The 21,658-nt window shown below is 33.2% G+C and overlaps 4 protein-coding genes and 2 non-coding genes across 7 annotated transcripts; all 6 read left to right on the top strand.

Annotated features, from left to right (window-relative positions):
- Positions 1–248: 248 nt before the first annotated feature.
- Positions 249–1,863, top strand: LOC108334043 (uncharacterized). Of its 2 annotated transcripts, none has more exons than XM_017569648.2 (3): positions 249–354; positions 898–1,086; positions 1,420–1,863. In XM_017569648.2, the coding sequence occupies exons 2-3, from the start codon at positions 905–907 to the stop codon at positions 1,604–1,606; spliced, it is 369 nt and encodes a 122-aa protein (XP_017425137.1). In that variant the 5' UTR covers positions 249–354; positions 898–904; the 3' UTR covers positions 1,607–1,863. The 2 variants fall into 2 exon arrangements, with proteins under 2 accessions (XP_017425137.1, XP_052726547.1); XM_052870587.1 differs by lacking the exon at positions 249–354 and adding an exon at positions 425–583.
- A 7,209-nt stretch (positions 1,864–9,072) lies between these two features.
- Positions 9,073–11,050, top strand: LOC108333136 (dof zinc finger protein DOF1.7). Its single transcript, XM_017568481.2, has one exon. The coding sequence runs from the start codon at positions 10,104–10,106 to the stop codon at positions 10,719–10,721; it is 618 nt and encodes a 205-aa protein (XP_017423970.1). The 5' UTR covers positions 9,073–10,103; the 3' UTR covers positions 10,722–11,050.
- A 3,137-nt stretch (positions 11,051–14,187) lies between these two features.
- On the top strand, positions 14,188–16,472 carry LOC108332446 (60S ribosomal protein L28-2). Its single transcript, XM_017567711.2, has 3 exons — positions 14,188–14,464; positions 14,625–14,788; positions 16,107–16,472. Exons 1-3 carry the CDS (start codon positions 14,317–14,319, stop codon positions 16,245–16,247), a joined length of 453 nt encoding a protein of 150 aa, XP_017423200.1. The 5' UTR covers positions 14,188–14,316; the 3' UTR covers positions 16,248–16,472.
- Positions 15,407–15,497, top strand: LOC128194866 (small nucleolar RNA R24). The gene has a single exon (XR_008246315.1). It is a non-coding gene; the product is annotated as a small nucleolar RNA R24 (small nucleolar RNA).
- LOC128194865 (small nucleolar RNA R24) lies at positions 15,874–15,964 on the top strand. Its single transcript, XR_008246314.1, has one exon. It is a non-coding gene; the product is annotated as a small nucleolar RNA R24 (small nucleolar RNA).
- Positions 16,473–18,367: 1,895 nt separating the features above from the next.
- LOC108332311 (ESCRT-related protein CHMP1B) lies at positions 18,368–19,323 on the top strand. The gene has a single exon (XM_017567495.2). It carries the CDS (start codon positions 18,479–18,481, stop codon positions 19,088–19,090), a length of 612 nt encoding a protein of 203 aa, XP_017422984.1. The 5' UTR covers positions 18,368–18,478; the 3' UTR covers positions 19,091–19,323.
- The last annotated feature ends 2,335 nt before the right edge of the window (positions 19,324–21,658 follow it).

Below are 21,658 nucleotides of genomic sequence, written 5' to 3'. Positions count from 1 at the left end.
AATAAATTATTTTATTTCAAAAAAAATCTAAATTTCTCTTTTAAAAATAATGGTTACATGATTTTTTTAATACTATTTATACAAAATCATCATATATATTAAATTGTATTATTTTTCTATTTTTTAATTAATTGTTAAAAAATAATAAATTATGAAAATAGTTAAATTTTATATATATATAAATGTAAATTCACTCTCTTAGGATGTATTTTAACTGTTATATATATAAGGAGCGAGAGCAGTTAAAGTACAGAGGAGTAGAAGGCGACATAGCGGGTGGAAACGGTAATCGCTGACTGGAGGCTGCATTCTCCATTTTCCTCGTATCAATCCTCAACAAACTACCCTTTCCTGGTACTGACCAAAACCAATGTTTCAATGATAATGTTCTTCTCCTCTTTATGTTCTGCTATCGCATTTTTCATTCCTTTCTTTTGATGAAGATCCATGTATGTCTTTTTAATTCTACCAAACAGAGGTCATTCCGTCATTAACCCCTGAAATTATGAGTCCTTCATGATTTCCAATTTCACAACCTAGAACTTCTCCAACACAAACCTACACTTTTCACCATACAACGTAGGTAGGTGCAATTGGCTGTTTTTTCCTATGATGTTTGAAGGATACATAATAACTACGTGTTTACATCATGTAACTGTAGACATTTTGTTTAATTTTGATTTTTTTTTTAACTCAAAAAAATCTGTTCTCTTGACTATGAAGATCTAATTTAAAATCTCGACAAAATTTCATATATCGTTCTAATTACTTGAAGAAGGTATTGAGATTAATTTCTTTGATGTTGTTCATAAATGTATGTTTTAGGAGAATCTAATCATAAGATTTGAATATATGTTCCATCTTTGCAACCAACATTGTTACTGATACATTGTACAGGAAATCCATGGCATCAAAGATTCCCCAGTTACAGTCAAAGATGAACGAAGTCTCGCAAGTAGTGGCAAAAAATGGAGCTTCCTACTACAAGTTATTGATGGAGCAGAACAAACACTACATCCAACATCCACCCACCGTTGAAAAATGCCAATCATTGGCCAAACAGTTGTTTTATACTCGCCTTGCCAGGTTCTTGCTTCTTCACTTTCTCAGTTCTGTTAACTGCTCTGTACTCACACTACAATTATGCTTTATTTTGTTGTGAACATCGCTGTTTGGTCACTGTGAGCAACTACTTTTATGTTCTGTTTGTTCATTTTCTTAAAATGTTTCTTCTAAATTTAACAGTCCTTGATTTTCAAAACCGTGAAATAATCTTCCATTTTACAGTTTCATTTCCCTTACTAAATATTAAGCGTATTAATCCATTGGCAGCGTGATTTTGACAAACAGAAACTACAGTCACAGATGGTATGTGCTTTGGTTCTTTCTGGTATTGAACATTTAACATATTTTCTGCAGCATTCCTCTTCGTTACAATTCATTCTGGAAGGAATTGGATCATGCAAAGAACATGGTGAATAACTGGAAGGACCTAAACAGGGAGAATGTCGGTTTTGCTGCTTTGTTCGGACTAGAATGTTTTGCATGGTTTTGGGGAGGTGAGATCGTTGGCCGAGGATTTACATTCACTGGCTACCATGTTTAAATAGAACTACACTGTTAGAGCCATTAGCTTCATTCTTGAAAACAGCATAGCATAAGGCTTCGGTCCAGTTTTACACGTTATGTTTTTTATTCTGATAATTTGATGTATGAAATTAACAAATTCCGGTCAACATGGCAAGCATAATAATTTGTGAAATCCGTGGTGGAGATTTATGTTTCTTCAAAGCTAATTAAATTATGAACAAATCTCTTTTACTTGTTGCTATCTGTGTGCACATTGAACATTTGAAGAAGCTTCAAGGCAAATACCGGTTTAAAACTCAATTGGAATTAAGCATACTTTGCTTTTACGTGTTGGATTTGCTGCAATATATAGCCAGAGAATCTCAGGAACAACCACATTCATATTTTCTGAGTAATGTATTTTGAATGGAAGGTTGTGTTTTAATTTCTTATAATAGATGTGTTTTTGTAAGTAGTAACTTCAAATGGAAAAGACAATTTTGAGGCAAAACATCATCGTACTTAATAATATACTCACTTGTGGTCATGGCTTTCCATAACATAAAATCTAACCTGGTTTTTGGAATCACGTCACTTTCAATCTTGCAATCATCTCTTCCTTATGTGATGGAAGCAGGGAGGTAATTTACTAAGAAGAAACGTGTAGATGATGGAAAGAAATGTCACGAGAGTCAGGAGTAGATGGCGACCAGTCAACTTGCGTTGACTTGATACATGATGATGTGATTTATTTGGATGCATGCATGACATGAAAATGTGAGTGGGCTAGTGATGTTGGTAGAGTTTTATAATTGGAATAGGAAATGAGCGTGTTGTGGTGTAGGTGTAGGTTAATAGGTTTGGAAAATGGGTTTTTGGTTTGGTTTGGACGATGATGTTTTGGTGGCGTGTTGCACGGGAAAGAGACACCGACATGACACGACCATGGTACTCCAACACTCACACCCACTCTCCTTGACCATATCCTATGTGTATCTGCAAAGGACAATTTTTTAAAATCCAATTCTAATTTATCCTAATACTTTAATATTTTATTTATATTTTTTAATAAACTGATGTAGTTTTCTAGTATTTTAATAGTGGATTAAATTTACAATTTTTTTTTCTAAATTCACCAAACCAATTTTACATTTTTTAAATGTGATTGAAGAAAGTTAATTCTGCAACTTTTTATTTTTACTTTTAAATCAATCTTATAATGATCACTACACACATTAATCATATTTAAAATTTTCTAAATCATTTAAGTTTGTATCTATAAGAAAACTTTAGGTAAATATTAAAGAGAAGAGAATGTTTGTCTAATTTCAACATTATAGTAAGAACGTTATCTTTCTATTTATATATTTTTATAATAGTTCCATTAAAATTGATTAATAATTTTGAAAAGTAAAATAATATGCAAGTTAAACATGATTTTAATATTTATTCATGTAAAATTATTAGAGTCTATTTTTAATAAACTATAATATAATTTGGGTGGATTACCTACGTGAATAAATAATGTTTAAAAAATAAATTTTTTTACTCATAAAAATATTGGTCATTGATTTTGTTCTTAACGAAAAAATGTAGAAAATTATATATGTGACGATAAAATTGAATGAATTGATATTACCAAATCTTATTCAGCTGTCCTTTATAGTAAATTTTCATTTAAGTTTTCACTTATTTAAGGTTTAAATTTATATTTGGAATGGAAAAACTTTTTGATCAAGTTTTGAATGATTTTTTCATCAATTCTGTATTATGAAACAATATTTCACAGTGAATTACGGTTTGGTTTGCTTCAACAAAAAAAAAAATCTCAGTTAAAATGAGGTAACTCATTTTTTAAGAAAATATAGAATTCATATGATCTTTTATATTCTATAATTATATAACTCCTAATATTCCATAAATTCGCATTCCAATCCCAATTAACTCTACATAAAATTTCATATATCAAAATATGGATGGTGTATATTGTACTTTTTTATTAAAATATTATTTTAAAAGTTGATTTAATCTTCTAATGTAGTAAATTTAAAAATAAATATAATAACGTTATATCTAAAGTGAACAAAGTGAACAAAAATTATAATAATCCATAAAATTAGTATATAAATCTATAAAATGATAAAAAGAGAGAGTTGCTAATTAAGTTCTTCAAATTATAATCATAGAAAAAAAAATGACTTTTGAAGTAAAAAAATAAACCAAATATTTCTTAATTATATAAGCTGTAAATGAAAGTTTACTTTGATGTTTCCTGACAATAGGTAATCTCAATTACACAATTAAATTGTCCGTTTACATACAAAAATATTGCATATGTAAAATCATATGAAGGTTTTCGGTCTCTTTTAGCTTTTGATCGGATTGGAGAAAAAAAAAGTGAAAAGTAAAATAAAATAGAGTCAAAAAGTAAAGAAAAATATAAAAATGTGAATCACTATGATAAATAAATTAAAACAATACATTACGATCGAATTGTTTTATTGTTTTAAATAAAATTTCATTAAATAATAAATACTCCTAATATTATTGTTACTATTTATTATTATAATAATATTTATTATTATCATTATTTCATTTGTACTATTATTATCATAATCAATAAAAACAAACAATAAAACTTGTTAGTTATTTAAGTCGGCATGAAAAATATATCACTGAAGAAACAAACTAAGTATTGAAGAAGCATCAGTGTTTGACAATTTAAACGTGAGAATAAATATTTTGAAATACCTTCCATATTGTTTGTCTTCATACCACCAAATTCCACATTGGTTTTAACGACAATTTTGAAAAAGAATAATTAAAATTTAAGTAATTTATAAATTTAAATTTATTCATTTTTTAGTATTTATATATTTTTAATTAAATTTGTATTGTTTACTTTTTTTCGTTAATTAAATTGTTATTGTATTTATTTGTATTTACATACATTTTGAGATTAAATAAAATAATATTATAATTAATGTAAAATGATAATCTTCTTTTTACTTTTTCTAAAAACATTAAATAACAATCATTAGTATTGTAAATAACAATATAAAAGTTAACAAGGAATATGATTATATGATTATGTAAATCCAAAAAAATTACCGATAAACTATATTTAAGAGTTCTTACATTTACAATAAGATAAAACAGTTACAGGAAATAAAGCTATCTTACAATTATCCTAAAATAACCATAAATTAAAACTTTAAAGAAACCTACACTAATACAATTTATAAAAGCAGACCGATCGGTCATACAAAAGGTGTATCGACCGAACGGTCCTACAAACAGTGTATTACATCGAACGGTCCTATACTAATTGCGAAAACAAACACAAAACCGAACGGTCTTACTTTTAGCGGAAACCATCCACTCCAGCCAGTGCATGCTCCAGAGAACCCTCAATATCTTCTGCTCACACCCACAGGGTGATCATTGCAATGACAAGGACGACCGAACGGATAACATGACAAGACAGGAAAGTAGGGTAAGCTTATGTAATTTAATTAATTCAGTAAAACATATAATTCACACAATTCTGAGATATTCAATAGATCAATCATGCAACAACCAATCATACATTTCCAACCATAATCATACAGCAATGCATGCAATGACCAACCACTTTACTCTGACTGTCCGGACTGTATGAGTTCTGTGTAGCTACGACGTTTTTGCACTCGGGTGATGTAATAGCTGGGATGCCCTCAACAGCTGCCACCCAAGGTTAGTCCATTTCGCCCAAGTTCACCTTATGGTCTAGGACCTCCTGCCATTCTCACACATGAGTTACTCTTCTCTACGTGAGAATGAGCAATCACGGAATATCAGGATAAACGCCAGCTAAGCTTTGTCCACATTCATACTTTACCATTCCAATACCATTCATGAGATATTCCTCCTTGAAATTGTTTTTTACATCCATATTACTCAATTCATATCACTCTTCAATATCATCATACTTAACTATTAATTCAATCAAACATAATGATAAAACAAAACACTAATCATGAACAAGACCGAAAGAGGTATTATCATGTTTATGAACGAGATCGAATGGAATAACACTACTTAGTAACTAACATGACCGAACGCTATTTACCAAATTAACCACTTCATTGACCCGAATCCTAAGAGTTTAAACCGAACGTTTTTATCTTACGTCGAACACTATCGGCTTAGACCGAATACTCTGAGACTGGTGGAGACAGAACGGTTTCTCACTTCCCAAAGAACAGGACCGAACGGTTCATAACAGATAAGACCGAAAGAGTGACCGTACACTATTTAGGACCGACCACTAAGAGAGACCTCATTAACAGGTAAGGCCCATTAGAGGCCGAACGTAGTTAAGACCGAACACCAATACCAAACTGAGTACCAGTGCAATACCAAACCGAGTACCAGTGCAATACCAAGCACTACCAAGACCGAGTGCTAGTACAAGACAAGCACTACCGAGACCGAGCGCTAGTACAGAACAAGCACTACCAAGACCGAGCGCTACTAAGGTCGAACAATCGTGAACTGGGAGGACTCCAAAGAGACCGAACCCTATCAATAACAGAGCACAGAAAAAGGCCGATCGGCCAAATAAGCGCATGACCGAGCGGTCACAGCAAACCCTCAGTTTTCTGCATAATTCTGCAGAAACTTCTGCAGAATTATGAACACATCAAATTTTACCAAAACTAAACATTTTCCCCAACTTTTAATCCTCCAAACATGAATCATACACATCTCTACACTAAACTAAGAATACCCAAACCTTTCTAACATCATTTAGAGAGTTTCATCTCAGATTTGAGAGTCAATTCTGCAGAATCATCAACTCAAGGACCAAAAATCAGATTTCCTACTTTTTGTGCAGTTTTGAGTAATTCAAAGGCTCTAACCAGTTCTAAACAACTTGTCCAGTATCTCTCTACAGACCAAACTACCTCGAACACAAATTACCCAATTTTTATCATTTTACTGCCTCACAATTCTCTCGGTAAAACTCCCAGAATTCTGTAGAACTGAAAACAACATAACCATAGCATTCAATAGCCCACACAAACATTTCCGAACACACAACATTCAACTTTTACATTCATGCAATATCATCAACCAACAATTTTCATACATCATAAATCAATCAATTAAATCAATTAACTTCCCTTACCTCAAAGAAACTTGACAAATTAAAACTTATCCACAGTTTTGCTAAACCGCAAGTGATACCAATACAGTCTACAGATTTTGGATCGCTAAAAGGAAACCGACCACCGAACCAGAAACAGAAACAGAATCAGAATGAAAGGCTGATGAACACATGCAAGACCGCACAAGGCTTGCATGTGACAGGAAATGCAGAATTTTTCAAAAGGACAAAGGAATTGAACTTACCCGCTCAAAACAACAACTTGATCGGTGCAAAGGAAAGCTCTTGACACTAGGAAGGCTCAGCCACGGTCTGATTGATGATCAGATGAAGAAGAAATGAGAATTTCTAGAGAGAAGGGAGAGAAAAGGTAGATGATTTTGTTTTAAAGAAATATAGAGTCTGAAAATAATGAGACCATCTTTGTTTAAATTTCCTATTTATATGCTCATGCAACACTTGGTCTCTTTATTTTGAGACATGTGTCCCCCTCATAACACTAAATTTCTCAGTTCCCACATTATGTAACATTTTTTTAATTAAGGTAATAAAAATTATTTGTAAATTGTGATGATGTTTCAAATTAATCACAAAACATACGACAAAAATGTGAGTAAAATAATTTAACAAAATAACAAATACCTTACTTAATTAACGAAAAATTAACTAACACAAACTTTGATGAAAAAAAATACTCAATTAAAAATACTCATATATATATATATATATATATATATATATATATATATATATATATATAAAATAAAGTCTAATTAAAAAATACCATATAATATGTATTTTTTTTCTTTTTGAAGAAATCTATCATATAAATTTTCACCGAGTTATAATATAAAATTCAGATATTAGAATTTCAAATTGTTTATATATATATATATATATATATTGCTATACGTTACTATGCTTTCTAAAAAATTCACTAAAGATTTTAATCTCTATAAAAGTTTTAATACAATTACTTAATCTGTTAATTTGTATTTAATGACAACTTATTACTCAATGACAAAAAATGTCTTAAAGAATTTGAATTTAAAATTTATTTATTTTATGAAATCAAAAGTATATTAATTCATTTATTATTAATTTTCTTAGTTTTGTTCCACTTAAAGAATACATTATTTTTATTTCTGTTATTTTGATTTTGTGTGCTTCTATTGTTGATCTATTACGATGTTGAAAACTTGTGAATTTAATTTACACCCACAACATTATTTTTTCTTAACTTGAGAGACTTTATATTTTTTAATTGGATAGTTTTATTTTATAAAAAAAATTAAAACTAAAAAGAAGTGGACTTGTTTTCTGTATATTTAATAACAAGAATAAACAAATAAAATAACTGTCTACTTTTATTTAAATGTAAACTTGACTATTTCCATTAGAAATAAAAGGTAAATTTCAGTAGGTTGGTCATAGAGTCACATAAATGATTATGTGAATTACATATATCTCAACGAATTGATTTTTCAAAATTTATTTATCCGTTAATCTAATATCTGGTAAAATAAAATCAGGTCTTCTAATCGGATTTAAATCAATTCATAGATCTAGTTGTAAATGGGGCCCACTTAATCATTCAACTATGCGGTGTGCGCACGAGGACGGTGCCTCTCTTCAATTGTAATCCATCAACCATATCAAATCATGGCCGTCCAAATAATTCGTTACAACAGTAGGACCCACATGCTTCCTTAGCCTCACCCTCCACGTCACAGTCACCACCCAGTCAAAAACCCAATTGGAATACAAAATCCTGGGACCCACCTTCTTTAACGTCTCACCCGCGTGTCGATCTAGCATTTCCCAATACCAAATTTACCACTATAGCCTTATCACCAGCAGCTCCCACTTACTGCTAGTGCGTGTGCCACTTATGGGGATCTGCCACATGTCGGAGGTGACACTGACCGTGGCTATGTTGGGGTGGCGATAACTCAACGCAAGAACCCTTCCCAATCCCATCGATACGATTCAACGGTCCAGATCCATTGATGAAAACCACATCATGATGGATGGCTCTTGCTTTGTTCACGCGCAAGCCTGTCGTGGACTCACTGGGCCACAGTTGCCGGCGGCTCTAACCCACTCGCCTGGCTTGGCTCACCCAACTCATCAAGCTTCGATCTACGATCTACGATCTATGTCGGTCATGTCCCTTTCTTAAAATACATGTTTTTTATTTTATTTTTAAGAGAATAAAGTAAAACAAAACAGTGATGAGGTCATTTTGGATGATATTCTATTAATCTGATAATTAAGTTAACAGAGTCATTCCAACATCGCAAACATTCAAAAGAAAAATAAAAAAAGAGTGTTGAGGTGATTCGATAGTCACATGTTTATTAGTTTATAACCACACAGGGAATATATGTTCTTATGGTTAATTCCTCCCTCGATATTCTTGTTTGTCTCTTTACCAGTTTTTTTATTACATCATTGTTGTACTTGTATTTAATTGTACAGTTCTTGTACCAGATGTTGAATCAAACCAACTAAAATTTATTGTTTGTTGTCCGTTTGTTTTGAACTTATTGACCAACGAGACAAGGGTAGTTATTCACAATAGTCATCTGTGTATTTTTCTAAGGATGATTTGTCATTGATGATAGGGATCTTGCACCTAAAGCACACCGTTTTAATGAGTGTTATACATGATATGTATGAAGAAGAAGAAAAGATGAGTGTAAAAAGAAAAAGTTGTTATTTAACTTGTTAGTTAAGTTTGGTTAAGTGGATTCGGGAATATAGCAGAAGAGTGATGGAAATCTTTGGAGCAGTGTGCAGAAGAGAAGAGACTATGCACTTTCCCTTTCTATCTGAAGGCTGCGGAGTGAGAGGTAGTTATCATTCACGCGCCACATTCACGTTAGGTCATCTCATATCTCTATAATCTCTATAATCTCATCAACATTTTCAAACTCACTCTTCAAATATCCTTACTTTCCCTAATTTCTCGAATCTTGTTAGCTATCTGCTTAGCCCAGTTAAATCAGTGCCTATTTTTTCAGCCAGTTTCCTCCCTCCACAAGCCAACTTCCTCAATCACCTCACCAATCAATCTCTCTGCCTTTCCACTCATCCATCACACCCTTGTAGCTTTCTGTCCCTTTGAGCTTTTCTTTTCTTTATCTTCAAACGCACAACAACTTCGTCCTGGATTTCGTTCGCTTCTGCATACAAAAGGTTGTTTCTTCACCTTCATTTATTACGACTTTGGTCGGTTCTCTACTTCAGCCCAAACCAACCCTTCTCATCCTTTCAACAAAAATCCCACCTTTTTGTCTTCTTTCTACTTTCCCCTCACTTCTTCTGAGATCTTAAACAAAAGGTGCTTCCAAAGTGAAGTCCTTTTTCGAATACGAGAATGCAGGATCCAGCGTTGTTCCAGCCCTTGAAACCCCACTTTCCCGAACAAGAGCAGCTTAAGTGTCCGCGTTGCGATTCCGTCAACACCAAGTTCTGTTACTACAACAACTACAACCTCTCGCAGCCGCGCCATTTTTGCAAGAATTGCAGAAGGTATTGGACCAAAGGAGGTGCTTTGAGAAACATCCCCGTCGGGGGTGGAAGCAGAAAGAACGCCAAACGATCATCCTCATCCGCCAACACCAAACGCGCTTCCCCGTCACCTGCTCCAGAACCCGACCCGACTCGTGTTTGCCCTAGCCCGGTTGTTGGTGGTGGTGGGAATTTCGGTTCCCTTTTGGCATCGGGTGCCCATTTGGGGAACCTCTTGGTGGGTCTGAAATCAAGTGGGGCGAATCTAAAAGCTGTGCAAATGGAAGAATTTGGGGAGGATGTTAGTTCGGGTCACCTGGTGGATCCGGGTTCTGGTCGGAACCCTGTGCTGGAGATTGAAAGGAATGGGAATGCAGCAAGTTTTCTGAGTATGCAAAATGGTGATTCAAGCTGTTGGAATGGTACTAATGGGTGGTCTAACCTTGCAATTTTCACTCCTGGGCCTAGCTATGAAAATTTATAAATGTTCTGATATATATGTATATTTAAACATGTTGTGAAAAGATTTATATATATCAGTAGCTTAAGTTAAAGTCTGAGATATCGGTATATCATATATATCGTGCTATGGAGATCACAAACGAGTAAGCCACTGCAATAGGATCGATTTTAGAGTTTCTTTTGTGTTGGATTTTTATGTTTGTGGATGTTGGTGTTCTTCACTTTTACCAATGATGGAAGAAAGAAAGACAGCATGTATTTTCTTAGATATGAATGTTGTTGTCGTGAGATTGTTTTCAATGTCATCACGTAGAAGTGCTGCCAATGCCATGACTTGGAGATTCTAATTTATTTACCGTATCTGTGTATTTTACATGCGCAATTTGTTGTATGCTGTTTTCAATAATAGCTTTTTGAAAAACCTATGGCTGTTTGTATGCTAGTGTCCTACTCGGCTAGCTACTTGCCCATTTAATATTTTTTGGTAATGGAGGTTGATTTCATTGAATCTGGTTGGAGGTACAGAACTGCACTATATATAATTATATACATTTTCAATGGAGGGTTGACGAGGCTCAAAGGAAATAACCATTAATGCACATTTTTTTAAAAATTTATTTATGAGTTTTCAACTTGGCAATTGGTTTTCCACTTTGCATCCACATCCTCGCAAACTTAGTTTCTGTAAATGAATCTCTACCACGGAAATGTTGGATATATTGATGTTGGTTCTAGATATGTATTATGACATGAAACAACGCATCACAGTCTACCTTCGAATAGTTGTGCGGTCGTCTTAAATTGACTTCAAAGGGAACTATTGTGGACCCACTCTAGTTCAATTTGACCAGGTCCAATCATGGGTAAATATGTTTTCTTCCTTCTTAACTTTACTTATAGTAGAAGTTATAATTAAACTTTATAGATTAATTTACTCCTTTAATTTTTAAATGGTGAGAATTTAATTATTTTAAATAAATTTTATTAAGTTTATTTGAGATTTAAATGTGTTTATTAATTAACATCAGGATAAATAATTTAAATGTTATTATAAAATATGTTTAAAATATAAAATAAATTGAGTGAAATTTGGTTAAAATGATTCAATTTACATATTTTAAAGTTAAAAAACTAAATTGAATCAAAGATTTCAAAAACAATTTAATTTAGAGTTAAGGAATAAAAAATGTATTGTATGGCCACCGGATCGACCGGATGAGATCATCAAGAGGGACGATCGGTCCCAACAGGTTGCGGTCAACAATGTGATGTATCGTCCAACCAAAATAAATAAGTATTGCTTATTAACTGATCGCACGAACATGGAGATGGGAGACGACTTCCATGAGTAAAAACCCCTAAACATATCTCCAAATCAAGGTTATTAGTAAAAGTTACTTAGTAAGAAACGAATCATGATTGGGCCGTGATTAAGTTTTCACTACTCACACGCCTATCTTAAAATCTATAAATAAATGTCAAAGGTAAGGATGTAAGTAATTGCATTTATTGTAAATTTAAGATTTTACTGTGATCCCTGATCGAATTAACCACTAACTTAAGTGACGGATTTTATTTGCCAGGCACACTCCGACAGTTTGGAGCATGCATAGAAAAAGATTTTGACCAAAAGTATTCAGAACTATCTAAGCAAAGAAAAAAATATGGAGAGTGTTTCGTGGGAATCTTGACCCTATTGCCAAAAAAAAACATATTTAATTTTTTATTTAAAAGTAGATTGTATTTTAAGGTGACTTTGATGCAACTGAAATCCCAATTCTAATAAGAGAATTCGATTGAAAGTGCTTAAGAAAATGGCTATAAATTTATATATTTTTATGTTCCTCTCTCATGTTAAACTTAAAATGAGATATGGCGGAAAACGACATAGATAGAAATATTTAAGATATGACTCTTTTGTAGATGGTGATGTGTACTTGTTCAAGAGATATTTATTTAAATATTCCTAGCGTTGGCTTTTGGTCTCAATTTTTGGATTAAAGGGTACGTCCAAGTAGAAAATTTGGAGGCAGACTTATCATAATAATTTATGTTAGTTTAGATTTCTCTCCATGTCACTACTTGGGTAGGGTTGGATTAATCTCTTATGTTTTTTTCAAACACGCAATTCTCAGGTTTCTAATATCGAAGAAGAGAAAAAGTGTTTTAGTTACGATATAGTTTTATTGAAATATAAATTACAGAATTTTATAAATTATGTGCATAGTTTCTTTTTAAGTGCATCTAAAACCGGAAAATAAGAAAAAATAAATAATTTTTGTTATAACCCTAATATTGACTTGTATATAAATTAAAGTTTATTTTTGCGTATCCCGAGTCATGTTTTTTCAAATTAATTCATGCCTAAGTAGATTTTAACTTAAAATATAGAAAGTACTAAAATAATATACTTTTCATATCAGATTTGTTAATTAATTCAATTAATTTCCCCTTAAAAATGCGTGTGTTTTTTATTCTCAGCAGTTGAATATTTTGTAGGTGGGCGTCCATACAGTTGGGCTTTGGCCATTTTAGGTGTATGCATTTGGGGGAGAGTTAGTTCTTCCACCACCACAATTCCTCCATCTCTCCATTCGTCTTTTATCTTTCATCAATGAATATACGTTGAATTCATGTCAATATCTGTTAACGGATATCAACATCCGTTGAAGAACAAATGGATGTCTATATTCGTCAATAAATGTTAACATTCGTTTAAAAATCAGGATTTCACGGATCTTCACATCCATCCAATGACATGCTAAGTCTTTACACACATGTAGTGATTACTAAGTCAATGTCTTTATTTTATCATGATTATGATACATTAATTTTTATTATATTAGGGTTCTAATACGTGTACTTTGGTCAGAATGTGTAAATGTTCACATGTTTGGTTTCTGAGACTCGATTTGTGTTGTTATTTAACATATTTTTCTGTTGCTATATATTTTGCAAAAAACCAATCCTATATATTGCAAAAGTATAGTCAGAGGATGGGATTAACTTTATTTTATCTGTTGTTATTTAGTTATTTTATTTTCTTAGGCTCATAAATTGTAATTATAAAATAGACAATTAACGAATGGTAAGTGATTGGCCTCTAATTGGGCTACTTGTAGAGTTTGTAAGGACTTCAAGTAGGATAAAAGTGAAAAAAAGAAAGAAGAAGGGAGAAAACGGAAATGGAAAAAAGATGAGAGAGTCCGTGAGAGAGATGTGCGGGTGAGGTGTAGTGGCTGCGCAGTTAATAAGAGATGGAAGAATTAGGGTAAGAAAAATAAAAATGGTAAGAGTAAAAATGTTTTAAAATAAAAGAATTTGGGAGAAGTGGAGGGAGAAGGGTGTGGTGGTGGAGGAGTAACATCCGCATTTGGGCTTATGTAGGTGGGTGTCTATACGGGTTGCAGCCCATTAACAATAAACAATCAGACTGGGTCCATTTGAAGGCCTTGAATTAGGGTTTTCCATTTTACTCGCTATAAATTGTGACAGAAAGAATTCCTTTGCTTTCTTCTTCACTCTCACCTGCAAAACGAGCGAAGGATCTTGTGATTTCAATTTAGATCTTGTGTGGTCGTATCAGGTGAGAAAGTAGTAGTAGTAGAAGAAGAAGAATGACAACAGTGCCAGGACAATTGATTTGGGAGATCGTGAAGAAGAACAACTCTTTCTTGGTAAAAGAGTTCGGAAGGGGCACTCAGAGCGTGCAGTTCAGCAGAGAGCCCAACAATCTCTACAACCTCAACACTTTCAAGTACTCTGGTAATTATCCGTTAGTGAAGTGGAATTTATTTTAAACGTTTTGTTGATTTATAGGGTTTAGTTGTTGTAGAGTTTTTAAGCTTTGATTACGTGCTCACACTCTTTATTTTGAGGCCAGGTTATTGTGGATAATCAATTTTTGTTTGTGAATTCATGATAGGTTTGGCGAACAAGAAAACCGTCACTATTCAGCCTGCTGGTAAAGACCAATCTGTAATACTGGCCACAACTAAAACAAGGAAACAAAATAAGCCTGCTTCTTTGCTTCACAAGTCTGTCATGAAAAAGGAGTTCCGAAGAATGGCGAAGGCAGTGCAAAATCAGGTAATTTGGTAGAGAATTAAATCGGTCAATCTATGTTTTTTGGGGTGTTTTCCCTGTTTCGTTTCTATGACATGGAGTAAATGGCGTATGGTTCTGGACAGCTGATTATATTTCTATTTGATTTTTGTTTTTGTTTTATGTGGTAGCTTCATTTATATTTGGTATCGATTGAGAGAAAATGTTGATGGTTTGTATTGCCTTTATGTACGTTTGACAACAATGTGTGCTGGGTTAGCTGTTTTTCTCTACCTATGAACTGCCACCTGGTGGGCTTTGTTGTTGGGTTCTCTTTATTTATGTGAAAATAATTACGTTGCTTCAGTTGAATTGAGAAATAGTATATTGTTTAGGACATTGCTATTTTTGAGTTAATGTAAGTTAGATATATATTGTTTACCTAGATTATTGATGGTTGTTGTAGATTACTTGTTAGACTTAAAGGCATTTTGAAACACGTAAATGGGATTTTTGTGTTGTGTTTTTGTACATTTCATCATATTTGTATATTTTAAATGAATGAAATTGTTCGATGAGAAACGTGACTGAATGCGATGTGGTTTTGTTCGATCATGTTTTAAGTCAAAGCCATTTGAACCTCAAACGTGAACTAGTTCTTTTTCAGCAGTGATGAGCCTCTAATATGTAAGAAGAAATTCCTAATTGGTGTTCTTCAATGAAATTAAGTTGTTACGCTTGGCTTCTGAGCTTTTATCTTTGAGAAGTTACTTCCCCGTTGCATTTTATGGTGTGGATAAACAGTGAATAATTCCGGAAATCTAATTATATTTTTGTTTTACACTTTAATTATTTGATTCCCCAATAGTTGTAATGTTGCATGTGTTTTTTGTCAGTTGTTAAAGGTATATTTTCTATCATGTTTAGGGGTTGTGGTAGTAGCTTTACATTTTGAAGGCATTTCGATGCAATACATGTTGAACTCGAGTGACATCATGTTCGGCAGCCCTCCTTTATCTTTATTTGAAATTAATTTGTTGGTTTGAGAAATATGTCTGTTGAAAAAATGGTTTTGGTGCGTCAAGTTTTACAGCGGAGTCTTTTTAAACTCTGCCATGAGTGGTTTTTACCCAGCGGTGATGAGCCTCTAACATGTAAGAAGAAATCCGTAGTTGGGTTCCTTCGATGAAATTTACTTGTTACGCTTGGCTTCTGAGCTTTTTTATCATTTAGAACTTCTTTCATGGAAGTAGTAATGCCATCGATAATGGTCTCTTTCTTTTGTTAATAATTTCTCGTTACTTCCTGTTATTTCACTGGAACTACGCAGCTAATTTTGTTTACTTTATGGTTTGCGTTTTAGGTAGCGGATAACTACTACAGACCTGATCTGAAAAAGGCAGCTCTGGCAAGGTTGAGCGCTGTCGATAGGAGTCTGAAAGTTGCAAAGTCTGGAGTTAAGAAGAGAAACAGACAGGCTGTGAAGGTTGCTGGCAGGAAGTGAATTGAGAAGTGTTAACTTTGCTTTTTACATTACTACCATCCTTTTGTAGTTTGTGTTTTAGAACTCAGTTCTAGATTTTTATGTTGTCTGGAGATATATGGGTTGATTTTTTTCTTGAAGTTGTTTAAGAATGAAGGATTGATGTTCATGTCACATAATTTCTACAGGAAGGCTATGTATAACTGCAAGAAGACATTGTTCCTTAAACATAAAACTGTCAAACTAGATATCGGGTTCTGACACTTTTTAAATTATTCTTGAACAATTATGAGTATCAGAACATAGAAAACTTGGTTAAACAAGTTATTGGTTCCATAATTGTGCAATAATAGTTGAATAACGGCTACGTCTGTGCTTGATATAAAAGGTTGAAGTTAGGAAAACAATTAAATAAAAGGTAATTATAATATTTTGTAAGTTGCTATTATCTAAATAATGTTTGATTAAAGGGTCATTCGAGACAACATTGAAGTGAGAGGCAATTGATTAAGGGAACTGTTCATCCATTGCTGCCTATGCTGCGATAATAATAATAATTTATTAACTATAAATGTTGAGGTTATTATTCAAAAGTTATTGTTATGTTCCAATGTAAATACCAAGCTAGAAAATGTTAAAGAAAATAGTTTGAGTTGTATTATTTTTTCCATGAATGAAAATACTTTATTAATTTATCAAGTATTTTAATCATTGAATCATTAGATAATTTTTTTAGAATATTTATCTACAACCAAATAAGTTATGTTGGCACATTTTTTTCAAAGTTTTCTAATCATTTGTTTTCTTTTTCGGCTATTCATTTCAACTTAAAAATTTGGTGAAGTTTATTTGTTTAATTAAGTTGAAATTTGGTTTCATAATTTAAACGAGGAGAAAATTCAGATGTACTGCTATGATAATGATATTAACCATTTGGGTACCTATTTTATAAATTACACAGAATATTCATTATTATTTATACTTATACTTTTTCGTTACATAATTTTTATTTCCGTTTTGTCTTTTATAATATAATTATTAATTGATTTTTTAAGAAATATAGTTATTAACTGATTTTTTTAAAAATAATTGTTATTTTGAAATATTTTATATAAAACTGTTGCAATTTCTCTTTTTTCGGTTTTAACTTTCTTATCATATTTGTAGTTTTTACCGTTAATATTCAGATATTTGCTAATATTTTTATTATCTATTAACTTAATCTAGTTATATATATATATATATATTTATATATATATATATATATATATATATAATTTTCTTATCATATATAGTTATTAACTGATTTTTTTAAAAATAATTGTTATTTTGAAATATTTTATATAAAACTGTTGCAATTTCTCTTTTTTCGGTTTTAATTTTCTTATCATATTTGTAGTTTTTACCGTTAATATTCAGATATTTGCTAATATTTTTATTATCTATTTTTATCTATTAACTTAATGTAGTTATATATATATATATATATATATATATATATATATATATATATATATATATATATATATATATATATATATATTATTAACCTAGAATATAATATAAATATTTTAAAAAATAGGAACATTCATTGTTAACGGTCCCACGGAAATTTTATAAAGTTTATTGAAAAGCGACATGGTTAGTTATTGTCAATTAATATTATATTAATGTAAAAATAATTTGTTAAATAATATTTGAACATGGAGGTAATTAGAAGTTGCTTCACGAGCTTTGTTGCCATTAGCACTGTCTTCAACTTTCCTATAATAACATGTTTCTAGACATAACAATTAGTATCATATATAGAAAACTGACTTTATATAGAATAATATTAATTAAAACTGACTTTAAGCAACATCAGAAACTCCTCCCAAAATAATAAAAATTATAAATAACATTAATTATAATTATTAATAATATAATTTTTTTGATTTAATTTTTTGGATTGATCAATAATACATACAAATGGTTTACATAAATAGTTTTGTTGCTTAAAAGTTTTGAATATTAATAATAGAAACAGAGTTTGGGCCGTGTGAGAAGGTTAACGCGGAGAGTGTGAGAGAGTATTTTCGTGGAAGGAGCCCGGCCCAGTCAATTATTCCACACATAGAAAAAGAAGCCATAAAGAGGAACGTAAGAAAGGTCTCTCTTTCAAATTAACTCAAAATTCGAAATTCCATTCCTCTTCTATTTCTCTTTCTGAATTTTGGGAATCGAAAAACCCTAAGCTAAGCAAATCGGTGACGATGGGGAACACGGAGAAGCTGATGAACCAGATCATGGAGTTGAAATTCACGTCAAAGTCGCTACAGCGTCAATCGCGCAAGTGCGAGAAGGAGGAGAAGGCGGAGAAGCTCAAGGTGAAGAAGGCGATCGAGAAAGGCAACATGGACGGCGCCCGGATCTACGCGGAAAACGCCATCCGGAAGCGCACGGAGCAGATGAATTACCTCCGCCTGGCCTCACGCCTCGACGCCGTGGTGGCGCGGCTTGACACGCAGGCGAAGATGGCGACTATCAGCAAGTCGATGGGAAACATCGTGAAATCGCTGGAGTCATCGCTGGCTACGGGGAACCTGCAGAAGATGTCGGAGACGATGGACCAGTTCGAGAAGCAGTTCGTGAACATGGAGGTCCAGGCGGAGTTCATGGAGAGCGCCATGGCCGGATCAACCTCTCTCTCCACTCCCGAAGGAGAGGTCAACAGCCTCATGCAGCAGGTCGCCGACGACTACGGTCTTGAGGTCTCCGTCGGCCTCCCTCAGCCCGCCGCTCACGCCGTTCCGACCAAGGAAGCCGACAAGGTCGACGAGGACGACTTGTCTCGCCGCCTCGCCGAACTCAAGGCTAGAGGTTAACGTAATTAATTAATCAATTAATACTGTCGCATCATCGTCACCGTCAGCATCATCATCTCTATCACTATCCTGTTCCATCGCCGAATATGCAATGCTATATGTTTTCTGTATATTAATCCGAATTCGGTTGTTATTTGGTCTTTACTTTTGAGGGGTATTATGACTTCTCTTTATGTTAGTCTCATCGTGTGAATACTTAATACGTTTATACAATGCTTGTATTTGTCTTTTCACTGCCTTTTGGAATAACGACTTGGGTTTGGTCTGAATCCGGCGTGTGATGGATGTGGTTGTGTATGCCTCTGCTGAAAATGTGTTAAACCTAACCCGCCCGTTCTCTGCATGAGAGAAATACATTTGCTCATTCTTAATCTCTGCATGAGGTTAGGCTTTTCGTCGGTAGACTGGAGATGTCGTGCGGGCTTATTGGCATTAGACAATTTCTGTTGATGAATACAAAGGGTTTTATTTTTGATTTTTTTTACGGATCAGACCTTGACATGTTGTGACTTAAGTAGTTTTCTTGCTGTTCTTCCGGCTATGGACTCTCCAACCTTTTGTTTATTTCCTCAAAATAACTTTGTAGACCGAATCTCCCTTGCTCATGAAAAAACAAAGGCTTGCATGGCTTTCTATCCAAATTTGAAAGCAACTTAGACAGAACAAAAGCAGTAGAATTAAGGATGGTCGAGAGAAATACAATTGGGCAAACATGCATAAGATTTAAACATTCAAAGAATCGAACTAACATCTAGTGATAATATGCTTGTTGATGTAAAATGTAGCCAAATCTCCTAAAATTTTGGTTTGGAATCCAAAAATTATGGTATTAGATAGCATTTCATGTTTTTCAAATGAGAGGCAAACATTGAAATAGTTTATTTGTAAATCCCAGAGATATGGTGTCGTATGTAGACTAGACTGTTTTACATTAACAGCGAAGCAGAACGAATAAACATAGGTTATACACATAGGCTAGAGAAATGAGCCAGAACCAACAAGGCCACAAAAGGGAGCTATACTGCACATGAGCATGTTCATCCTTATTGTCACCAGAAGCTGACTAAGTTTATGTCTGGTACTGCATTTAAGACCAGTCCAGATTCTCTGCTGGTACAAGAACAGTACCCAAAACTCAGCAAGAATCCAAATTCGTTTAAGACTCTCCATTCTATCTCAACTCAACTATTAGGTTGTGGGTTGTTCATCTTTTACCTATATTAAACATGATTTCGTGGAGTATCATGCGTTCCTGAAGCTATCTAAGCACACGTTTAATTTCTTTATTTTGACGGGCGTAGATAGAATTAAATGTATTGGAGTAGCGTTTTTTCTATGAAACATCAACATTATTTTCCAACTTCTGCTGAACTTACTGAAACACTGCTGGATGTTCCTCTACACTGTCTAGAATCTAAGCCAAACAGGAAAAATACTTTATAAGAATTTGTTGCAGATGGAAGCTTCTACAGCGTCTTCTGTCAATTACAAAACAATGAGAGTTTTGTAACGACGTATCCATATAACAGCACTACGCGCTAGTACTTCATATTTTCATGAATTAGACTTGCTATTATTATAAAAGGAAAAACAGTAAGGATCCTCTGTTGCTTTACCTCAAGGGCAACTAACTTCCTATGGAAAATTGCCAAATGCCAAATGCCAAAAGCAAATCTTTCAAATGTATACAAGATATTTTTTACATTGATAGCGCAATTGCTAATTACAATGCAAAATGATACTAGTAAGCAACAAATTAGTGACATTTATGCGGCATCTGATTCCAACAATTTCAAAAGATATCATTTTCGCTATTCAATAAAGCATAGTCCATCAACGAATTACACTATACAACCACACATGTGTAATCGATCGTTTCAAATAATAACCACTTAGTTAATATTCGGTGTCGAATGGAATTCAGAATGTCAGGCAACAATAGAAGTGCTCAGAAGAGCCAAACGATATGTTGTTTTCCCAGTCATCCGCTATTCCATTTTGATTCATCAATAAAAGAAGACAGAGTGACAATTTGAATGAATTCCACAGTACAATTTTCTGTTCATTTCTAAACCAGTCTTCATGGCTCCTTAGCATGTTGACGAGAATTCCAATACAATCTAAGATTAGTCCCTTGAAACTCCAACGTCGTATTCATCAAAGAAGACAACCAAACATAACTATAACGTTAAAAGAAAAACACCTTATTAGATGCAAAATAAAGCTTTTCAATAAATAACTTCAGGATTGAACTTTTCAAGATTAGGAGCATTCATACGGTCATACGATACAGTGATGATAACAGAAATTAAGCAAATTTGTTGCTGGGTTTACGAATTGGAAGAGCCACATCCAGAAAGAAAAAGTGAGAACGTAATGGAAATGAACAAAGGACAAAACACCGACGAACAAACATGAAGTTCTGTCTGCTTATATATTGGGTTTTTTCATGGGGCCCATACAAAGAAAATGGGCCGAAGCTGTCCAAACAGGAATGAAGAATAGAGATTTTCTTCCTACGCCCCTAACTTTTATTCTTCATTCCGTAAATATGTTCGATGAACAAAA

This window comes from Vigna angularis, chromosome 11, assembly GCF_016808095.1.
Source record: "Vigna angularis cultivar LongXiaoDou No.4 chromosome 11, ASM1680809v1, whole genome shotgun sequence".
In the NCBI taxonomy this organism is placed as follows: Eukaryota; Viridiplantae; Streptophyta; class Magnoliopsida; order Fabales; family Fabaceae; genus Vigna; species Vigna angularis.
This window is presented reverse-complemented; position numbering and strand designations above follow the sequence as displayed.